The sequence below is a fragment of the Thamnophis elegans genome, chromosome 13 (genome assembly GCF_009769535.1).
Source record: "Thamnophis elegans isolate rThaEle1 chromosome 13, rThaEle1.pri, whole genome shotgun sequence".
NCBI lineage: Eukaryota > Metazoa > Chordata > Lepidosauria > Squamata > Colubridae > Thamnophis > Thamnophis elegans.
Genome location: NC_045553.1, coordinates 47,985,456 through 48,008,072, shown reverse-complemented (window position 1 = coordinate 48,008,072; position 22,617 = coordinate 47,985,456). Strand labels below are relative to the sequence as shown.

General features: G+C 50.7%; 1 protein-coding gene across 1 annotated transcript in view; it reads right to left on the bottom strand.

Moving 5' to 3' along the window:
• The window catches only part of DIXDC1 (DIX domain containing 1), a 74,114-nt gene that overhangs the window by 34,176 nt on the left and 17,321 nt on the right, over nt 1-22,617 (bottom strand). Inside the window, exons 3-6 of the mRNA XM_032229079.1 lie at nt 22,185-22,310; nt 20,890-21,139; nt 19,159-19,269; nt 7,971-8,098 (exon numbers count right to left, since the gene is read on the bottom strand). Of these exons, the coding sequence (XP_032084970.1) occupies nt 7,971-8,098; nt 19,159-19,269; nt 20,890-21,139; nt 22,185-22,310 (615 nt within the window). The remainder of the gene's footprint in view (nt 1-7,970; nt 8,099-19,158; nt 19,270-20,889; nt 21,140-22,184; nt 22,311-22,617) is intronic.

Genomic DNA, 22,617 nt, shown 5'->3' with positions numbered 1-22,617 from the left:
CCAGTCATAGCTGAAGAAGCTTCTTAGAAGAATGGAGAGAAACGTCTTCCAAGAAAAATAAACAGAAGTACAATTGCCACGTGAAAAAAAAAATCACTTTGGGACATTTGACCTGGAGGATGGAGAATCTCCATAAAGACGACGGAATAGGAAGCTGCCAGAGGCTGTGACTCTGCCTCTGGGCTCTCTTGGTGGGGAGCTTTCCTCGGTCTGAAACCCTCCATCGAAATGAGAGGGAAGGACTCCTGGTTAGCTGGCAGCCAGCAGCTCCTAAGAACCCCTCCCACACCCCACGCCTGGAGGGGAGGAAGACCCCTGACCTTGTACTCTGCCAGAAGCCGATTCCGCTCTTCCACTTCCGCTGGAGGATCAGCCTGGCGAAGCAAGATCGAACGCAGAGTTGGGACCAATGGGCTCGCAACCCCCCGGGCTGAAGCACGTGGGTGCAGATTCGAAACGGTTGCCTTTCTACCTGGCAGCGGAGGGGGGGTGGGCATGGTGCCCCTTTCCAACCTTCCGTCTCTCCTCCCCACCGGAGACCCCTGGGAAGACCCTCCCGTGTCACCAGGCCTGCAGAGGGCAGCCCTTGACCTCCGTCAGCCGGTTTGCCTCCCATCCACACAGAAAAAGACACACTCACGTTCTGGCTGTGCAGCTCCTCCTTGTCCATATGGCTCTCAGCAGCTCCTGCTTTATCTGCAGCATCAGAGGGTCCTGCGGGCCCAGCCTCTGCTGCAAAGCGTCCTCCAAAAGGAAAACGAATCAAGTAAATAAATGCACCCCGTTTGAGGCTCGAGCATCACCAGCTCCCCTTTATCAATGCTGCAGAGTGGCACGGTCTGCACCTTTTCCCCAGGGGGTTCGAACTGACATTCGATCTCTTTCTAACGCTGCTTCCCCAGTGTTTCCCCTGAAAATAAGACAAGGTCTCTTTTTGTTCTTTTGACCACCGAAATAATACGAATAGAATAGAAGAGAAGAGAAGAGAAGAGAAGAGAGAAGAGGAGAGGAATAGCAATAGAGAAAAGAATAGAATAGAATGGAATAGAAAATAGAATTAAATAGAATAGAAACAATAGAAGAGAAGAGAATAGAGAAGAGGAGAGGAATAGCAATAGAGAAGAAAAAGAATAGGAAAGAATAGGAAAGATAGGAAAGAATAGAAGAATAGAATAGAAGAGAAGAGAATAGAGAAGAGGAGAGGAATAGCAATAGAGAAGAAAAAAGATAGGAAAGAATAGGAAAGAATAGAATAGAAGAATAGAAGAGAATAGAAGAGAAGAGAAGAGAGAAGAGGAGAGGAATAGCAATAGAGGAAAGAATAGAATGGAATGGAATAGAAAATAGAATAAAATAGAAGAGAAACAATAGAAGAGAATAGAGAAGAGGAGAGGAATAGCAATAGAGAAGAGAAAAGAATAGGAAAGAATAGGAAAGAATAGAATAGAAGAGAGAAGAGAATACAGAAAAGAATAGAGAAGAGAAGAATAGAATGGAATGGAATAGAATAGAATAGAATAGAATAGAAGAGAAGAGAAGAGAAGAGAGGAATAGCAATAGAGAATAGAATAGGAAAGAATAGAATGGAATGGAATAGAATAGAATAGAATAATAAAGGATGGAATGTAATAGAATAGAATAGAAAAGAATAGGAAAGAATAGAATAGGAGAGAATGGAATAGAATGGAATGGAATAGAAATAGAATAGAAGAGAAGAGAAGAGAAGAGAGGAATAGCAATAGAGAATAGAATAGGAAAGAATAGAATAGAATAGAATAGAATGGAATAGAATGGAATAGAATGGAATAGAAAATAGAATAAAATAGAATAAATAGAAGAGAAACAATAGAAGAGAAGAGAATAGAGAAGAGGAGAGGAATAGCAATAGAGAAGAGAAAAGAATAGGAAAGAATAGAATAGAAGAATAGAATAGAATAGGAAAGAATAGAATAGAATAGAGGAGAGAGAGGAATTCTTTATTGGCCGAGTGTGATTGGGACACACAAAGGAATTTGTCTTGGTGCAAATGTTGCAGTGTGCATAAAAAGGCATGAAAATAAACACTTGGCCTTATTTTCGGGGAGGTCTATTATTTTTGAGGTACAGGAGGCGGTGAGCGTGGTCCCCTCATGGCTGCTGCTGTGTTGCAAGATTTTCAGGGAAGGGCGTATTTAGTGCATGCCCTCAAAAGCCCGACTGGGCTTACTATCCAAGCAAGTCTTATTTTTTGGGGGGGAAGGGTAATTTTTTTAAAGAGGGGGACCCCCAATAAGCTCCATGAGCCTGGCCTCATGTTATCAATTGTTTCGTAGATTTATGGCGTGCCCCTCTAATTTTGCCAGCCGGGGGCTTCCCACCCCCCAAAAAATGTCCTGCTTCCTTCTTCACCTTTGCAAAAAGTTCCTTCTCACCTTGACTCCCTGCAGATTCCGGTTCTCCTGCTTGCATTTCTGCAGTTCCTTCTGAAAGGAAGACAAAGAAGGAGTTGAGGGTTCGAACCCTTCCTCCTGCCCCCCCCCCACAAATTATCCTGGTTGCATTTGATTCTAGCCCACCCACCCACCCACCCAATCCTGGTCACCCTCAAGGCCAGAGGATGGCAAGAACGCCCAGACCCCGTTGGGTTCCCTTAACCACCACAGTATCTGCGGATTAAGAGCATCACAAAAATAGTCGTTAAAATCAGATTGGTCAGGTGGCTGGTTCTTTCTAGAGTGGTTAGAGAAGGGAGAATGATAATAAATTATATTGCATGGAAGATGGAATTCTTGGTATTAAATATTATGGATGTTCAGTTAAAATAGGATATGAGGATTTGATGTCAATAGAGGATTTTACAAACAAGTAAATGAAATGTCAGCATGTGGTTATGGATTAAATCTTTGGCATAGTTAAGGATGAAGGATGTTTAAATAACTATAGTTAACTAAAAGCGGAGGTATAATTATGTTAATATGGTAAACATTTGAGTTAAGATATTTGAATTAATATGAATTAATGGAAGAGATGCACCAAAGCATGTTGTAACCAGCTGATATACTTTTTTTATATATATATAATATATACCTGTGTTTTTTGTCGTTTTTGTTTTGATTTTTTCTTTTCCCACTGGTGTGGGCATGTATTGTTTAAGATTATTATTATTATCAATATCTTCAAATAATAATTACAGTCAAATGAAAATGGATATATGACGATGGTGATATGTATGAATATCTGAGTTAAAATGCTTGAGTTAACATGAGTTATGTTTGCTGACTGTGGAGGAGATGTACCAAAGTTATTTGTGACTGACTGATACATTTTCTATAGCATGTAAGAAAGATATTGTACTTGTTTTAAATTGAAATAATTTAAAAAAAAAAAAAAGAATCCTTAAAAAAAAAAGAGAGAGAGAGAGAGCAGTACTGCAGGATGCTTCTGCTGACTGCCTGCAATTCGGCCGTTCAAATGGATTTGGATTTGGATTTTATTCAATTTGTAGGCCGCCCTCTTCCCCGAAGGGACTCAGGGCGGCTGAACAAAAGCCAAGGGAGGGGAAATTACAAATAGTAAGACAAGACAAACAGACAATACGAACAGTTTAAAAGCACAACAGACACAGCAAATTCGAGTAGGGGGGGCGGGGGGAACTCAACCCCAGGCTTGCTGGGACAGCCAGGTCTTCACGGCCGTCCGGAAGGCCCGAAGGGTAGAGAGGGTTCGAATCTCCACGGGGAGCTCGTTCCAAAGGGCCGGGGCAGCCACAGAGAAGGCCCTCCTCCGAGTAGTCGCCAGCCGACATTGGCCGGCAGATGGAATCCGGAGGAGGCCTAATCTGTGGGATCGAATGGGTCTGTGGGAGGTAATCGGCAGAAGGCGGTCTCTCAAGTACCCAGGTCCAATACCATGTAGGGCTTTATAAGTAACAACTAGCACCCTGAAGCTGGTTATGAAGAAATGCCACCAGGGTCAAGCTTGACTCAGCTTTCTGTCCTTCCGAGGTGGTAAAATGGGGAGCCAGATTGTTGGGGAAAAGAGGCTGACTTTGTAAACCACTTAGGGAGGGCTGTAAAAGCACTATAAAGTGGTATATAACTCTAAGCGTTATTTCTAGTCCTTCCTTCCTTCCTTCCTTCCTTCCTTCCCTTTCCTTTCCTTTCTTTCCTTCCCTTCCCTTCCCTTCCTTCCTTCCTGTTAAAATGCAGTATTGCAGGCTAACTCTGCTCCCTGTCAGCAGTTCGATCCTGACCAGCTCGAGGGTTGACTCAGCCTTCCATCCTTCCGAGGTCAGCAAAATGAGATCCCAGACTGTTGGCGCAACAGGCTGACTCTGTAAACCGCCTAGAGGGGGCTGTAAAAGGACTGTGAAGCGGTATATAAGTCTAAGGGCTGTTGTTATCGCTATCGCCAGGTGCTGCGTCTCACCTTCAACTCCTGGTTCTCCTCTAGACTTTGATCCAGGCGGCTCCGGATGATGACCTACAGGCCGAAGGGAGCCATTATTTCCCGGTGTCTCCCTCCCTCCCTCCCGTCCGCTTAGGGGGAAGGAGGGCCGGGCCGGCTGGCCGGGAGAAAAGGCTCACCAGCTGCTCTTCCGGACAGGCTTCCTGCTCACAGAGGACCAGCGACCGTTCCTGCTCGTCCTCGGGGAGGGATCCGTTCAGCAGCAGCGCCTGGCAGGACGACAAGGAGGGCAGAGGAGCGACGCGCTCAGCCGGCAGCACCGTGGAAACCCCCCAGGAGGGAGCCGACCTTCCCCTTCCAGGAGACCCCGAGAGATAAAAGGGGATTCCGCCCTCTGAAGAAATTCAGCAGAATCAAAAGCGGAGGGAGGGAAGCAACAGACAGAAGCCCTGCAAGCAATGAGCTTCTGGCACCAAGTCTGAGATTTGGGAGGGAGGGAGGGAGGGAGGAAATAAAGAGGGAGAGAGAGGAGGAAAAGAGGGATGGAGGAAGGAAGGAAAGGAAGAAAGAAAAGTGGGTATGAGGGAGGGAGGAAGGATGGAAGGAAAGAAAGAAAAGCAGGTGGGAGGGAGGAGAGAGGGAGAAAAGAAAGAAAGAAAGAAAGAAAGAAGGAGGAAGGAAGAAGAAAGGAAAGCAGGGGGGAAGGAGGGAGGAAGGGAAGGAAAGGAAGAAGGAAGAAAGGAAAGCAGGGGGGAAGGAGGGAGGAAGGAAGGAAAGAAGAGGAAAGCAGGGGGAAGGAGGGAGGAAGGAAGGAAAGGAAGAAAGAAAGAAAGGAAAGCAGGGGGAAGGAGGGAGGGAGGAAAGAAAGGAAGAAAGAAAAGTGGGTGGGTGGGAGGGAGGGAGGAAGGAAGGAAGGAAGGAAGGAAAGGAAAGGAAGAAAGAAAGGAAAGCAGGGGGGAAGGAGGGAGGAAGGAAAGGAAGAAAGAAAAGGGGAGGGAGGAAAGAAGGAAGGAAGGAAGGAAGGAAGGAAGGAAGGAAGGAAGGAAGGAAGGAAAGGAAGGAAGGAAAGGAAAGCAGGGGGAAGGAGGGAGGAAAGAAGGAAAGGAAGAGAAAAGTGGGAGGGAGGAAGGAAGGAAGGAAAGGAAAGGAAAGGAAGAAAGAAAAGCAGGTGGGAAGAAGGAAGGAAGGAAAGGAATAAAGAAAGAAAAGCAGGTGGGAAGAAGGAAGGAAGGAAGGAAAGGAAGAAAGAAGGAAAGCAGGGGGGAAGGAGGGAGGGGGAAGGAAAGGAAGAAAGAAAAGCGGGTGGGATGGAGGAAGGAAGGAAGGAAGGAAGGAAGGAAGGAAGGGAAAGGAAGAAAGAAAAACAGGTAGGAGGGGGAGGGAGGGAGGGAGAAAGGAAGGAAGGAAGGAAGGAAGGGACGGACCTGCAATCCAGAGATCATCCTTTTGGCCTCTTCCATTTCTTTCTCCAAGTGATCCTGCTGTTCCAGGAGATGCTCCTCCCACGAAGTCTCCAGACTCGGGGCAGGACACTTTGGAGACCACTCAACGGGCAGCCGACCACCATTTTCTTCCACGTGGGAAACAACGTATCTGTGGTCGAACTCCGGGAAAGCGTGGCTCCAGGGTTCTGGGGAGGAAGGGGAAGAACAGGAAAGCGGGGAGAGAGAGAGAGAGGGAGAGGGAAAGTTCCCACCATCACGTGGCACAGCTGATCGTTGAACAGCTGATCGTTGGAACTTTTCTTTTTAATTTTTTTTTTTTAGCATTTTTTTACTAATGGTTCGGGCAAATAGGTAGTAAACATATGCTAAAAAAAAGTTCCCACGATCAGCTGGATGACAGTCAGGTGTGCCGTGCGATTTATATTCACTTGAAATCACGCGGCACAACTGTCGCACAGCTGATCGTCGGAACTTTAAAAAAAACTTTTTTAAAGCAATTTTTAACTACCAGTTTGGGTGAACAGGTAGTTAAAACATGCTAAAAAAAAGTTTTAAAAAAGTTTCAACGATCAGCTGTGCAACAATCAGCTGTGCTGCAGGATTTATATTCGCTAGAAAGCAGGAAATCCTGCTTTCTAGTGAATCTAACTCACGCGGCACAGCTGTCTCCGCCGCTTTGTTGTTCTACTTACCTTTGCACACACACAAAGCGAAGCAATAGCCGACTTCAGAGCATTTCAGCCCTGCACCAGACTAACCTGGCCTGGCTTTATCACCTGATACATGAAGAGCCGAGGTGGCGCAGTGGTTAGAGTGCAGTACTGCAGCCACTTCAGCTGACTGCTATCTGCAGTTCAGCGGTTCTAATCTCCTGGCTCAGGGTTGACTCAGCCTTCCATCCTTCCGAGGTGGGTAAAATGAGGACCCGGATTGTTATTGGGGGCGATATGCTGACTCTGAAAACCGCTTAGAGAGGGCTGAAAGCCCTATGAAGCGGTATATAAGTCTAACTGCTATTGCTATTGCTATTGCTATAATTTGCATGATCCTTATTAAATATATATTTTAAGTAGAAACCATCACTCTGAATATTCCTTTTCTGGTTTTTTTGGGGGCGGGGGAGGAAGGACACATCTGTTCCACAGCAGGCCTCTCTTATGTGTTGGAGAAGCCTTCAGATCCAGTTCCAATAAATGATCTTGCTACAGACGGGATCTGTTTTTAAAAGAAAGGCTGCCAGGTTCAAGGCAGGAGCCCTTTCAAAGAAGGCTGAGCGTTTTTCGACGGATTGCCTCATTCAGCCAGACCACATTCTCACCCAAAGCAAGGAACAGCAAAAGGAAACACGATGGAAAAATCATCGGGAGGGACGGAGGGGCTGATGAGTGTTTATGTGATTTTTATCTGCTTTTTTGTTTGTTTGTTTTTTATACTGTTTCTCTGACTGTTAGTAGCCACCCACCCGTATTGGAGATGGGCAGAGGTATAGAGGATGGATGGGTGGGTGGGTGGATGGATAGAAAGAATAACAGATAGATAAAAACATACCCTGTTTCCCTGAAAATAAGACCTCCCCAGATAATAAGCCCAATCGGGCTTTTGAGGGCATGTGCTAAAATTAGACCTCCCTTGAAAATATTGCAACACAGCAGCAGCCATGCGGTGACCACGCTCGCCGTCTCCTGCACCTCAAAAATAATAAGACGTCCCGGCCAAGCGCTTATTTTGGGGGTCAAAAGAAAATAAGACCCTGTCTTATTTGCGTGGAAACACGGTAGATAGATAGATAGCTATACAGAGAGAGACTGACAGACAGGATGATAGATAGATAGATAGATAGATAGATAGATAGATAGATAGATAGATAGACAGACAGACAGACAGACAGACAGACAGACAGACAGACAGAGACAGACAGACAGGCAGGCAGGCAGACAGACAGACAGGCAGGCAGGCAGGATGATAGGTAGGTAGATAGGTAGGTAGATAGGTAGGTAGATAGGTGATAGATAGATAGATAGATAGATAGATAGATAGATAGATAGATAGATAGATAGATAGATAGATATCGATGGACGGATGGACGGACGGGATAGATGTAAGTCTCAAATTCCTAGGTCGGAAGATCCTTTCCCTTACCTGTCCTTGTTCCTGCTTTTTCTTCTCCATCTTCTTCTTCGTGGCCAAAGTCAAAGCCTCCTTTCTCCTCGGAGCGGGTGCTGCCCGATTCACTCTTGGCGCTGTTGATAGGGCTAGGAGAGGTGAGGCTGGGGGCAGAGGCACAAAAGAGTTACGAGATTGGGGGGGGGGTTGTACCAACTCTGCTTGAATATGTCACTTTCCTGGACCTGAAATGACACATCCTGCTAAAACAAAAACCTCATATAAGACTGAGAAGACCCTCCTGTCAACAGGTCCACCCAGTACAATCCGGGAGACCCCTCCTCATCCCAGAAGGTGGCAGTCCTCACGTGACCTTGGATGGAGGAGCCTGTTTCTCAACCTTTGGCAACTTGAAGAGGGTTGGACTTCAACTCCCAGAATTCCCCAGCCAACATGGGGAATGTCTTTGATCAGGGGTCAAGGCAGTCTGAAGTCAATGGACTGGGAGGATGACTTCCAAGAAGTCCTTCTGCCCCCGTCCCTGGGAGACCTCAGACCTGTCAGTCAAGCCCCTCCTCCCCTGAACACCCTCTGTCAATTAGCAAAGTTATTTCTGGTCCTACCTCTTCATCCCATTGTACAGAGAGAGAGGGGGGAGAGAGAGAGAGAGAGAGAGAGAGAGAGAAGGGGATAGGGAGACGGGAAGAGGGAGACAGGTGAAGAGAGGGAGAGAGGGAAAGAAGGAAAGAGGGAGAGGAAGAGAGGGAGGAAGAGAGAATGAGAAATGGATAGAGGGAAAGAGGAAGAGGAAAGACAGATGGAGAGAGGGAGAGGAAGAGGAAGAGAGGAGGGGAAGAGAGGGAGAGAGAGGGAAGGAGAGAGATGGAGAAAAGGAGAGAAGGAAAGAGAGGAAAGGAGGGAGAAGGGGGAGACAGAAAAAGAGAAACAAGGAGAGGGGGAAAAGAGAAAAAGAGGTAAGGAAAAAGAGAGGGAGAGAGAGGGAGAAAAGGAGAGAGGGAAAGAGAGAGAAGGAGGGAGAAGGGGGGAGACAGAGAAAAAGAGAAAAAAGGAGAGAGGGGAAAAAGAGAAAAGGAGGAAGAGAGGGAGAGAGATGGAGAAAAGGAGAGAGGGAAAGAGAGGAAAGGAGGGAGAAGGGGGAGACAAAAAAAGAGAAAGAAGGAGAGAGGGGAAAAGAGAAAAGGAGGAAGAGAGGGAGAGAGATGGAGAATATAGCAATAGCAATAGCAGTTAGACTTATATACCGCTTCATAGGGCTTTCAACCCTCTCTAAGCGGTTTACAGAGTCTGCATATCGACCCCAATAATCAGGGTCCTCATTTTACCCACCTCGGAAGGATGGAAGGCTGAGCCAATCTTGAAAAGGAGAGAGGGAAAGAAAGGAAAGGAGAGAGAAGGGGGAGACAGAGAAAAACAGAAAGGAGAGAGGGAGAGAGAGAAAAAGAGGTATGGAGGAAGAGAGGGAGAGAGATGGAGAGGAGGAGAGAGGGAAAGAGAGAGGGAAGGAGGGAGAGGGGGAAAAGGAAAGAGATGGAGAGGGGAAGAGAAAGAGAGGAGGGAGAGAGAGGGAAGGAGGCAGATGGAGAAGAGGAGAGAGGGAAAGAAAAAGAGATAAGGAGGAAGCGAGGGAGATGGAGAGGAGGAGAGAGGGAAAGAGAGAGGGAAGGAGGGAGAGGGGGAAAAGGAAAGAGAGGGAGAGGGGAAGAGAAAGAGGGAAGAAGAGGAAGAGAGAGAGGGGGGAAAAAAGAGGGGGACAGTATTTTCAGGGGCTTCCTCCGGAGGACCATCACCCACCCTGAGCCCCTCTTCCCCACCCGAGGAGATCCTCCCAGCCGGCATCTCCCAGACAACGGGGAAAGGCATCCGAAGGCACTGACCCATTTAATGCTTCCCCAAAGAATTCCCCGTCCTGCGAGTGTGAGCAGGAGTTAAGGGACCATTTTCCCAGAAGGAGCCGGGGACAAAAGGGGGATGAGAGGGCAGAGAAAGGGATTAAGCGAATGAGGGAGGCGAGAGAGGCACCCCTGCTCTTCCCCAGTCGGCTCCCACGGCTGAGCCTGGACTGGGTGTCTCGTGGGGCCTCCGAGCCCTAGGACCATATATACAAAGCATCTCACCCCCCTGGGGATGAGGAGGAGGAGGAGGAGGAGGGTCAGTTTTGGGGATGCCCCATTCTGAAACGGAAAAGCAACGTCCTGTTCCGGGTTCAAATCCCGGAAGGTTACGGTCTCTTCTGCAACGCAATCGCTCCCCGTGTTGGGTTTGCACCCAGTTTCCCACGCAGTTCGGATGCCCCACCGCGTTCTTGCCCTTGGCACACCGACCCCCCTGGAGACTCCCCCCTTGCTGCAGGCTGGCAATCTCGGTGCAACAGGAACTAGGAAGCTCCGGGTGCGAATACCTCCCCCCCCCCCCACATCTTTAACTTTAGGGCAGTGTTTCTCAACCTTGGCGACTTTAAGTCCTGTGGACTTCAACTCCCAGAATCCCGTTGAAGTCCACAGGACTTAAAGTCGCCAAGGTTGAGAAACACTGCCTTAGGGATTCTGAAAAGTACAGGGGGGCATCCAGGTAAGTGGCACCTTCCCTTGAAGGAGCAGGACCCAATTTGGATTTCTCAGATCCAGTGACAGCAGAGTGAGCTTTATCCTAAACTAATTTATAATTTAAACCAACCGAGGAGAGGAGCGAATCCGGAATTAAGGAGACGCTTCCTAACAGTGAGGACGATTAATCAGTGGAACACCTTGCCACCAGAAGTGGTGGGTGCGCCCTCACTGGAGGTTTTTAAGAAGAGATTGTCAGAAATGGTATAGGATCTCCTACTTGAGCAGGGGGCTGGACTAGAAGACCTCCAGGGTCCCGTCCAACTGTATCATTCAATTTATTCATCAGCGGAACGGCTTGCCACTAGAAGAGGTGGGTGTGCCCTCACTGGAAGTTTTTAAGAAGACACTGGAGAGCCATTTGTCTGAAATTGTATAGGGTCTCCTGCTTGAGCAGGGGGCTAGACTACAAGACCTCCAAGGTCTCTTCCAGCTCTATTTTGATTAATGCCAGGACAAACACCTGTCTCAACGCTCAGAAGTCTAAGAGGAAACAGGTTTTCTAAAGGCTGCAAAAGGCCAGAGGGCCCCCCCCCACCTCCCTCCCCTCTGCATTAATAAGGAAAGTAATCATCAAGTGGGACACGGTGGCTCAGTGGCTAAGAGGCTGAGCTTGTCGATCAGAAAAGTCGGCAGTTTGGCGGTTCGAATCCCTAGCGCCGCATAACAGAGTGAGCTCCCGTGACTCGTCCCAGCTTCTGCCAACCTAGCAGTTCGAAAGCACGTAAAAAATGCAAGTAGAAAAATAGGATCCACCTTTGGTGGGAAGGGAACAGCGTTCCGTGCGCCTTTGGTGTTGAGTCATGCCAGCCACATGACCACGGAGACGTCTTCGGACAGCGCTGGGTGTTGGGCTTTGAAAGGGAGATGAGCAGCGCCCCCTAGAGTCGGGAACGACTAGCACATATGTGCGAGGGGAACCTTTAGCTTTTTAATTATCAAGTGCGGCATGCCAGCTTCATTCCTGCCCAACCGCCTGCCTTCTCTTGAAGGCCCGGCAACCCAGGTGGGAGGAGACTTCCAGGAGGTGACCACCAAGCCGAAGGTCTCTGGATGGAGCTGAGGACCAAGAGTCCTCAAAGGACAGGACTGGCCCCGTGCGCCCACAGAAACCCCCCTTCTCCTCCAGGGAGAAGCCAAGTTGGATCCACACAGTCCCCCCCCTTCCCAAGAACATTCCCAACGACGCTTCGACCCACATTCGCCCCAAGACTGGAGAAGCAGAGGCCACCTCTGCCTCACCTTACCAGGTCCCCACTTCCAGACCTTTGCACTGTGCCACCACTGACCCCCGACCTCCGCAAATCCCCCAAACCCTCCCCTCGAAGCTCAGCTCAAGACCTTCCACGCAAGCATGTCCACTCCTCAGGCCACTCAACTCCCCTGGAGAAGAAGAGGGTCCTTCCCTCGGGGTCTCAATGGGGGAGGGGGAGCGGAAGAGGAGAGGCAAGAAGCAATTTATGCCTTGGGGGGGGGAGGAAAGAAGAGAAGGGATCCATCCCCCTGTGCTAAAACTGCAAAGAAAGCAAAAAATAAATAAAATAAGATTGATAGCCAAAGGAACTGCCCTGCTTCGTTCCTTGCAGGGGGAGGAGGGGGATTTGGCTCCTGAATTTTAAAATTGACCTAGAAAAGCAAGTCAGGAAGGACCACCGAGCCCCCCCCCCGACTTTCACAAGGGACCTGCTACCCCCCCCCACCTCTGGCCATCGTGCACCCCTGCACTCTGTCCTCCCCCACCTTCCCCCTCACCCCAAATCCTCCGTGCCGAGGGAAGGCTCCTACCATTTCACCGGCTTCCCTCCCATGGTCCGAATGGGGCTCTGGCCTCGTGCCCGTCTCCTGGCCAGCCTGGGTCTTCACATGCCACATTCCCCCTCCGCCAGCCTGGCCCTCCTGCGCCAGGGAGGTTGGCAAGGTGGAGGCAGGAACCTTCGGCCCAGGTCGGTCGAGATCTGCCGTGGGAAACCCCCCCCCCCTCCCTTGAGCCGTGGTGCCGAAGAAGTCTTCCCCGCTTCTTCTCCGGGCGAGGCGAGTCCCTTGGGGCGGCCGTCCTTCCTCAGCTCCGCTGGGGTGTCGTTTTGTTTTGCACTGTTGCGTTGCGGGTCTGACGCATGCCCGAATTCCGCTGGGCAGCCCCGAGAGCGCGAGAGAGCGAGCCAGCTGTCTTGTGTCTCCTCCTCATCCCATCCTGGACCGCCGAGCCCTTTCCCAGCCACTCGGAAGAGCCCCGATCGAGACGGAGGATCGAGGCCCGGTGGGTCGCGCGTGGGGTGGCAGGGAGCCAGCCGTTCCCCCCCCCCCACTCCCCACAAGGTGGGAAGGCACACACCCGCAAAGTGTGTGTGTGTGTGTGTGTGTGTGCGTGAGCACGTATGTGTGTGTTGCTCTCCCCGCAGCTCCGCTGTCACTGGGGCTGTGCGAGGCAGCCGCCTTGACGATGGGAGGGAGGGAGGGAGGGAGGGGAAGGAGCTGCTTGGGGAAAGAAGCAGGATTTGGCCAGGGCTGCTGTGAGTCACTCACGACCCAGCGCTGCCCCCCCCCCCCGCTTCCCTGGGAGGTTTAACACCAAGAAAACACTGACAAGTCACGCTGTGGAAATAGCGGGATGGACGGGGGGGGGGGGAGAGAGAGAAGCCCTATGCGTGCAGCCACCCCCCTCCCTCTTCATTGTGTCCCTGAGGGGCAAAGGATTTTCACTCCCCTGGTGGGGCAGGGGAGGGGGGGGTATTAGCGGGTGAAAGCCCCTGCACCGCGCAAAACAGATCCGTCTGCATGTCAGACCCGCCCTTTCCAGCCGCTCCTTCGCCAGAATTGGGCTTCTTTCCCTCCTGGGGGAGGAGAGAAAGACGGGACCGTTCGGCAGACACACACACATACACACACACCACACCAACCTGTTGGGTTATAGAGGGACCCCCACCGCATGCGAACCTCATTGGAAAAGCCTGCGATGCTAGATGCGAAGCAGCCAAAATGGGCTTCATAGACACCCCCCCCCCAATGTCCCCTTAATCCTTGCTAGGAGCGGGGTGGGGGCTGCACCCAAGCCAGTCAACCCCCCCCCCCACTCCCCCATGAGATGAGATGCTTTATCCAGTTCTGCGGCTGGATAAAGCCAGGCTCTGGGCTGGGAGGCATGAAATACGCTGCGTCTGGCAGTTATGCTCCTTTCCTTATTCGGCACGGGCATCGGCCTTCCCTGGTCATTGCTAAGATTCACACACACACACACACACACCCAAAACACCAAAGAGATACAGCTGGACCACAGTGAGAGAACCGCCTTTCAAGGCAAAGGGAAACGCAAAGACAGACAGACACAGTCCAAAGAAAGCTTCATCTTCCCATCCAAATGATTTTATGAAGATTGACATTGGGAGCTGCTGGTTATCCACATCTCTGCCTGTGAGGAGGAGGAGGAGGAGGAGGAGGAGGGAGGGAGGGAGGGAGGAGGAGGAGGAGGAGGAGGAGGAGGAGGAGGAGGAGGAGGAGGAGGAGCATGATTACTGTGGGGTCCTTGATTGCTCTCTGAGCTTAGCTATTTTCTTGCAGACATTTCATGACCCAACTAGGTAACATCATCAGTGCTAGAAGGGAGTGAGGTTTGCAGGGAGGAGGAGGAGGAGGAGGAGGAGGAGGAGGAGGAGGAGGAGGAGGAGCATGATTACTGTGGGGTCCTTGATTGCTCTCTGAGCTTGCTTGTTTTCTTGCAGACATTTCATGACCCAACTAGGTAACATCATCAGTGCTAGAAGGGAGTGAGGTTTGCAAAGAGGAGGAGGAGGAAGAGAAGGAGGAAGAGGAGGAGAAGGAGGATGAAGGCTGTGGGGTCCTTGATTGCTCTCTGAGCTTGCTTGTTTTCTTGCAGACATTTCATGACCCAACTAGGTAACATTATCAGTGCTAGAAGGGAGTGAGGTTTGCAGGGAGGAGGAGGAGGAGGAGGAGGAAGAGGAAGAGGAAGAGGAGGAGGAAGAAGAGGAGGAAGAGGAAGAAGAGGGGGAGGAAGAGGAGGAGGCGGAGAAGGAAGAGGAAGAGGAGAAAGAAGAGGAAGAGGAGGAGGAAGAAGAGGAGGAGGAAGAGGAAGAGGAGGAAGAGGAAGAAGAGGGAGAGGAGAAAGAAGAGGAAGAGGAGGAGGAAGAAGAAGAGGAAGAGGTGTTGGTTTTTCCTGCTCTCTGGGTTTTTAATTCCCTTGCGAACGTTTCATGACCCAACTAGGTAGCATCATCAGGGGTAGAAGGGAGGGGGGTTTGGAGGAGGAGGGCTTTTCTTGCCATAGTTGTTAAGTGAAACACTGCAGTTGTTATGTTACTAACTCGGTTCTTAAGTGAATTTTTGACTTTGCTTGTCAGAAGGTCGCAAAAGGGGATCATGTGACCCCCGGGACAATGCGACCGTCATAAATATGAGTCAAGTTGCCAAGAGTTTGAATTTCTGGATCCCGTGGCCTGGGGAGGCCGCAGTGGCCCTAAGGGTGAGAAACGGTCCCACTTCCCTTTTCCCATCGTTAACCTCAAACAGTCGCTTCTAACAAAGGGAAACACAAACGACGGGAACGTCCTCAGCGCGTCTCCCGTTGCTGCCTTAAGTGCGGAGGGAGGTTAATCCTGCAGACGGAAAGCCGGTCAGACGGATTACGAGCGAGAAATCCCGCTTAGCCTCTTCCGAGCCACCCAGAGATCTACCTGAGCTCATCAAAGTCCCTTCTGGAATTCCTCCTTCGCACTACACACACACACACACACACACACACACACACACACACACACACACGACACACACACCAACCAACCAACGGCCAAGTTTGTTGGTGTCCAAACCAACCTACCAATCAACCAACCAACCAACCAACCTACCTACCAACCTACCAAACAACCAACCTACTTATCAACTAACTTACCTACCAACCAACCAACCAAACAACCAACGGCCAAGTTTGTTGGTGTCCAAACCAATCTACCTACCTACCTACCAACCAACCAACCAACCAACCAACCAACCAACCAACCAACAAACAACCTATGTACCAACCAACTTACCAACCTACCTGCCTACCAACCAACCAACCAACTAACCAACCAACTTACCAACCAACCAACGGCCGAGTTTGTCGGTGCCCAAACAGGGCATCCATCTTTTCCATCTGGCAAAAGGTTTAGAAATGTGGTCGGTGCCCCATTCATGGCGGGAAAAAATCCAGAAACCCCCCAAAACAGCTTTTTGGGGGGGGTGGTGGCAGAACAGGAACGGGTTCCGGTAGTTGGCTCGTGGCCGGGCTGTGCGCGCATGTGCAGTGTCATTAAAAGTGCCCTGTGTACACACAGACGCAAAAAACAAGATGGCGGCGCCTATGGTGCTGCCCGGAGAACCGGTTCGGGGGCTGTGGCAGGCCTGGGTCACTGCCGGTTCCAGCGACCCAGACCACCAAATCGCTACCGCTTTGGCCGAACCCACCGACTCCTTTGCAATGAACCCAAGATAGCTGCGGATGCTCCAACAGGGGAAGTTTTTAAGGAGAGACTCGATAACGTCTGAATAGCAATAGCAATAGCAGTTCGACTTATATACCGCTTCATAGGGCTTTCAGCCCCCTCTAAGCGGTTTACAGAGTCAGCATATCGCCCCCAACAACAATCCGGGTCCTCATTTCACCCACCTCGGAAGGATGGAAGGCTGAGTCAACCTTGAGCCGGTGAGATTAGAACCGCGGAACTGCAGATAACAGTCAGCTGTAGTGGCCTTCAGTACTGCACCCTAACCACTGCGCCACCTCGGCTCCCTGCACCTGAAGTGGTGCAGGGCTTCCTGCCTGAGCAGGGGGTTGGACTAGAAGACCTCCAAGGTCCCTTCCAACTCTGTTATTCCATTTCTGTTCAGATAGCAAGGAACGTCCCTGCGTGCAGGAGAGAAACCCAGGCAGGCAAGAGCTGCCAATTTGAGCAGATGAGCCGCCGGGGGGGGGGGGGGGTGGTGCAAATTGTAATTATCCAACCTGGATGGGAGCCAGGGGAAGGACCACTCCCTTTAATTCCCGTGAAATGCAGCGTGTTCTTTTTTTAATGAGCTCCTGGGCAGGGACCGGCTTCTCGGTCTCCTCTGAAGTGGGGCGGGGGGCTGTCAAGCCAGTCTCTCTTTAGCCCAGGGATCCTAAATTAACAGTTGCAGGAACTGGGCCTGGCTAGTCTAGGGAAGAGAAGGACCAGGGGAGACACGATAGCATCTTCCAATATTTGAGGGGCTGCCACAGAGAGGAGGGGAATCAAGCTATTCTCCAAAGCACCCTTGAAGGCCAGAGAAGGAGCAATGGACGGAAACTGATCCAGGAGAGATTCAACCTGGAAATAAGGAGGAACTTTCTGACAGTGAGAACCAATGGAATAGAAGTTCCCTTCGTAAGTTGTGGGAGCTTCATCCCGGGAAGCTTTCAAGAAGAGACTGGACTGCCAGCAGGTCAGAAATGGTGCAGGGTCTCCTGCTTGGGCAGGGGGTTGGACTAGATGACCTACAAGGTCCCTTCCAACTCTGTTAATCTGAATCTATCAAAGGCCTGGAGGCTAAAACATACGATGAACGGTTGCAGGAACTGGGCAGGGCATGTCTAATGAAGAGAAGGACCAGGGGAGACAGGATAGCAGCCTTCCAATGTCTCAGAGGCTGCCACAGAGAAGAGGGGGTCAAGCTATTCTCCAAGGCACCTGAAGGCCAGACAAGGAACAATGGATGGAAACTGGACAAGGAGACATTCAAGCTAGAAATAAGGAGGAGTTTTCTGACAGTGACAGCAATCAAAGCAATGGAACAGAAGTTGCCTTTGGAAGTTGTAGGAGCTTCATCCATGGAAGCTTTCAAGAAGAGGCTGAGCTGCCATCTGTCAGAAATGGGGTAGGGTCTCCTGCTTGGGCAGAGGGTTAGATTAGATGACCTACAAGGTCCCTTCCAACTGTTAAATCTATGAAGACTTGGAGCAAAACGCAAGTATTTTTGGCAAAGCATCCCCACTCCGCTGGGTGGAAGGAAGGTTATTTCTCCGTCCTTTGCAGGGTGCCCAACGTGGCTTATGTCCAGCCTGACCATGGACTGAGGAACTGATATTATCAGGCGGTGCTAGGGGGAAAAAACCCTTGTCTTGCAGAGGTGTTAATCCGCTTGATCTCTCGGAAGATTGTAAAGGATAACCGTCTTCAACGTGCTGTCCATTTGCAAACCCCTCACTTCCCCTCTTTGTTTAAGGGTTAGGCAGATGGCAAAGTACCAGCAGAAGAGAATATTTGTAGCTTGGGATGCTCCAGTGGGGTGCTGAGCGTGATAATGTTCTTGCAGACGTTTCATGACCCAACTAGGTAACATTATCAGTGCTACAAGGAAGTGGTGTTGGAGGAGGAGGAGGAGGAGGAGGAAGAGGAGGAGGAGGAGGAGGAAGAGGGGAAGGGAGAGGAGGAGGGGGAGAAGGAAGGAGGAGGAGAAGGGGAAGGGAGTGGAGGAGGAGGAGGAGGAGGAGGAGGAAGAGGAAGAGGAGGAAGGAAGAGGAGGAGGAGGAGGAGGAGGAGGAGGAGGAAGAGGAGGAAGGAAGAGGAGGAGTAAAAGGGGAAGGGAGAGGAGGAGGAGGGAGGAAGGAAGAGGAGGAGGAAGAGGAGGAAGAGGAGGAAGGAAGAGGAGGAGGAAAAGGGGAAGGGAGAGAAGGAGGAGGGGAGGAGGAGGAGGAAGAGGAGGAGGAAAAGGGGAAGGGAGAGGAGGAGGAGGGGGGAAGGGAGGAGGAGGAGGAAGAGGAGGAAGGAAGAGGAGGAAGGAAGAGGAGGAGGAAAAGGGGAAGGGAGAAGAGGAGGGGGAAGGAAGGAAGGAAGGAAGGAAGGAAGGAAGGAAGGAAGGAGGAGGAGGAGGAGGAAGAGGAGGAGGAGGGGGAGGAGGAAGAGGGTTGGGTTTTTGAGCTTGGCTGTTTTCACCAAAACTGTGCCAGTGTGATATATCCAATAAAACCATTCTTTGAGGAATCTACCTGCCTCGGAGTCCTGTTTGCCACGGGGGGGGGGGGGGGGGTATTGCTTGGAACCTTGTCATTAACATCAATTAGGCTCAAGGGTTCCTCCACGTTCTGATATAAAAGCCAAGGAATTCTAGGAAAATGGCTGAATCCTAAAGAAGAGCCTCGCTGGATCTCCCAGTTCAGTTTCAGAGTTTAAACCGACCAGAACGAACCAAGTTGCTTCCTGCAAAGGCTTCCGTGCCTTCGCTCCTCCTTTATGTCCTATGGGAGGGGCCAATCACCTCCAAGCCTTACTCCTGAGTCGCCCCTTTTGTCTTAACTGCTCTTGCCTTCTGGCAGCTCAACGCATGGGCGCACTGGGAAAAGGCTCACACTGTTCCTCTGCCTCGCTGATGTCCAACTCTCCGGAGGCAGCCCATAACTCCCAGATGGCCCTGGCCCCCTCTCTGCCTCCGACGCAGAGCCCTCCTCCGAGCCTTCCCCAGACTCCAGGACTGACCCATGCCGCTCCCCAACTTCCTCACAGTCCGAATCTGCTGCCAGCTCCGCAGGCCGCCAGCAGACCACAACAGAGGTGTGATGAAGGAATGAGCAAAGGAAGGAGAGCGATTCTTACCTGGAGAAAGAGGACTCTGAAGGGCCACTGCTCTGCTGGCCTTCGTACTGCTGGACGAGTGCCCGGACGCTCCAGTGCGGCCGCTCAGTCCCTCCGTGCGGGTGGCTGTTTCTAGAGAGAAGGACAGCACCGTCAGGAGGGGGCGAAGAGAGATAAAATCCTGTCCCCCTCTGCATCCTTTCCTCTCCATCCAATGGGTGGTTTCAAAAAAGGAACTTTGGGGAAAAAAATCCTCTCCTTACAATCAGAATTAGAAGCAGAATTTCTGTTGCAAAGCAAGGCGACCGAAGTGAGTTGCGCTTGGTTTTATGACTGGTTGTTGAGTGAATCGCGGCAGTTGTAAGTGAATCACATGGCCGTTAAGCGAATCTGGCTTCCTTCATTGTCTTTCGATGTCGGAGATCGGCTGGGAAGATCCCAAATGGTGATTGTATAGCAATAGCCCTTAGACTTATATACCGCTTCACAGTGCTTTTACAGCTCTATCTAAGCGGTTTCAGAGTTGGCCTCTTGTCCTTCCCAACAATCTGGGTCCTCGTTTTACTGACCTCGGAAGGCTGGAAGGCTGAGTCAACATTGAGCATGGTGAGGTTCGAACTGCCAAACTGCAGGCAGCCGGCAGTCAGCAGAAGTAGCCTGCAGTACTGCACTCTAACCACTGGGAGGGAGGGAGGGAGGGAGGGAGGGAGGGAGGGAGGAAGGAAGGAAGGAAGGAAGGAAGGAAGGAAGGAAGGAAGGAATAGGACTTAGACTTACATACTGCTTCACAATGTTTTACAGCTCTCTCTAAGTGGTTTACAGAGTCAGCCTATTGCCCCCAACAATCTGGGTCCTCATTTTACCCATCTCAGAAGGACGGAAGGCTGAGTCAACCTTGAGCCTGGTGAGGTTCGAACTACCACATTGCAGTCAGCCGGCAGTCAGCAGAAGTAGCCTGCAGTACTGCACTTTAACCACTAGGAAGGAAGGAAGGAAGGAAGGAAGGAAGGAAGGAAGGAAGGAAGGAAGGAAGGAAGGAAGGAAGGAAGGAAAATAGCAATAGCCCTGAGACTTATATACCGCTTCACAGTGCTTTACAGCCCTCTTTAAGCGTTTTACAGAGTCAGCCTATTGCCCCCAACAATTTGGGTCCTCTTTTTACCAACGGAAGGCTGAGAAGGTCAGGATCGAACTGCTGGCAATTGGCAGAATTAGCCTGCAATAATGGATTCAGGAAGGAAGGAAGGAAGGAAGGAAGGAAGGAAGGAAGGAAGGAAGGAAGGAAGGAAGGAAGGAAGGAAGGAAGGAAGGATGATAGCAATAGCCCTTAGACTTATATACTGCTTCACAATGCTCCACAGGCTAAGCGGTTCACAGAGTCAGCCTCTTGCCCTCCCCAACAATCTGGGTCCTCCTTTGACCCACCTCAAAAGGAAGGAAGGCTGAGTCAACCTTGAGCCAGTCAGGATCGAACTGCCAAATTGCAGGCAGCCGGCAGTCAGCAGAAGTAGCCTGCAGTACTGCGCTCTAACCACTGTGCCACTGTGCCTCCTATGGATGAAGGCCCGGATGCTAAAATGATCCCAAGTAGCTGTTTAACACCCAAACTTTGATGGTGCAACTGCGGTAGGGATGGTGAACTGGGCATCGTTCACTTTTTTCAATGCCAACGTAACTTCAGACGCTCCCTAAGATATTCACTTGTAAATATCAAAGCGTAGTTTTTGCTGCCGTCCCAGAGAGATGACCTACCTGGGGTGAGGCTGGAAGGCACCGCGGCCCACTCCCGAGACATCTTGGCGCACCTCTGCCAGGGCAGCCACAGCCTCCTGGGCCACAGCCACGGCCGAGCGAGGCCTGGGATGGGCCAGCAAGATTCCGCTCCCCCCCTGGATCTCCTCCACGGGTTTTGGCGAAGCGATTTTGCCGGATCCGGGCTTAAAGTGAGCGGCCAGCGCAAGGACCAACCTCATGATGCATTTCAGATTCCCGTCCACGATATCTAGGAAACACAGGTAGGCCCAAATGGCCGTGAGCTGGCCAAGGGGAGGAGCCTGAGGCTGTCATTCAAGCCACGAAGAACAGCCCGGGGCCACCCCAATAGTAATGCCCCCCCCCCCTTTTAACAAAGTTTCTTTCTTTCTCTCATTCTCTTTTTCTCATTCTTTCTCATTCTCTCCTCTCTCTCTTTCTCTCATTCTCCTATTCTCTCTTCCCCCATCCCCCTTGTCTTGTTCACTCTCTTTCTCATTCTCTCTCCCATCTCTCTCATTCTTTCTCGCTCTCCCTCCCTCTCTCTCATTCTCTCTCTCTTTCTCTCATTCTCTCTCTCTTTCTCATTCTCCTATTCACTCTCTCCCTCCCTCCCCCTCTCATTCTCTCTCTTTCTCTCTCTCTCCTCTCTCTATTCTCTCATTTTCTCCCTCCCTCTCTCATTCTCTTTTTCTCATTCTTTCTCATTCTCTCCTCTCTCTCTTTCTCTCATTCTCCTATTCTCTCTTCCCCCATCCCCCTTCTCTCGTTCTCTCTCTCTTTCTCATTCTCTCTCCTCTCTCATTCTTTCTCGCTCTCCCTCCCTCTCTCATTCTCTCTCTCTTTCCCTCATTCTCTCTCTCTCTTTCTCTCATTCTCCTATTCACTCTCCCTCCTTCCCCCCTCATTCTCTCTTTCTCACTCTCTCTCCCCCTCTCTCTCATTCTCTCTCTCTCTCCCTTTCTTTCTATCTCTTTCTCTCTCTCCTCTCTCTATTCTCTCATTTTCTCCCTCCCTCTCATTCTCTTCCTCTAATTCTCTCTCATTCTCTCCTCTCTCTTTATCTCATTCTCCCTCTCCCCCTCTCCCTCTTTCTCCTCTCTCTATTCTCTCATTTTCTCCCTCCCTCTCTCTCATTCTCTCTCTCTCATTCTTTCCCCCCCCTCTCTCTCATTTTCTCTTTTTCTCTCCTTCTCCCTCCCTCCCATGTTCCACTATCTTCAGCAAGAGAAGCCCAAGGGAGGACCGGAGCCCCCAGGCCCTTCAAGGCGAGTGCCTGAACGGCTGAGGCTCACCTTTAGCCGAGGTCTGGTGCATGCGGATCTTCTTGGACGCCACGAATTGCAGGACTTTCTCCACGTTCTCCTTCATGGCCTGCTGGTCGGTGGGCGACTCCTCCACACCCCCGAGCTTCTCTCCAGCTGCAAGAGAGGAGCAGGCCAAACTTTAGGGCGGCTCTTCAACAGATGCAGGAGGAGAACGGCCGAGCCCTTGGCTAGGATGCCACTGGGAATATATAACATGCATTTTGCTCTCTCTCCTTGGAGCATCAGAAAACTACTGCAGGTAATCCTCGACTTACAACGGTCCATTTAGTGACCGAAGTTACAACAGCCCTGGAAAAAAAAATGAGTTATGGCTGTTTTTCACACTTACGACCGTCGGGGCGTCCCCAGTGTCGCGTGATCCAAAATTCAGTCGCCGCGTCCCAGGGTTACGTGATCCCCT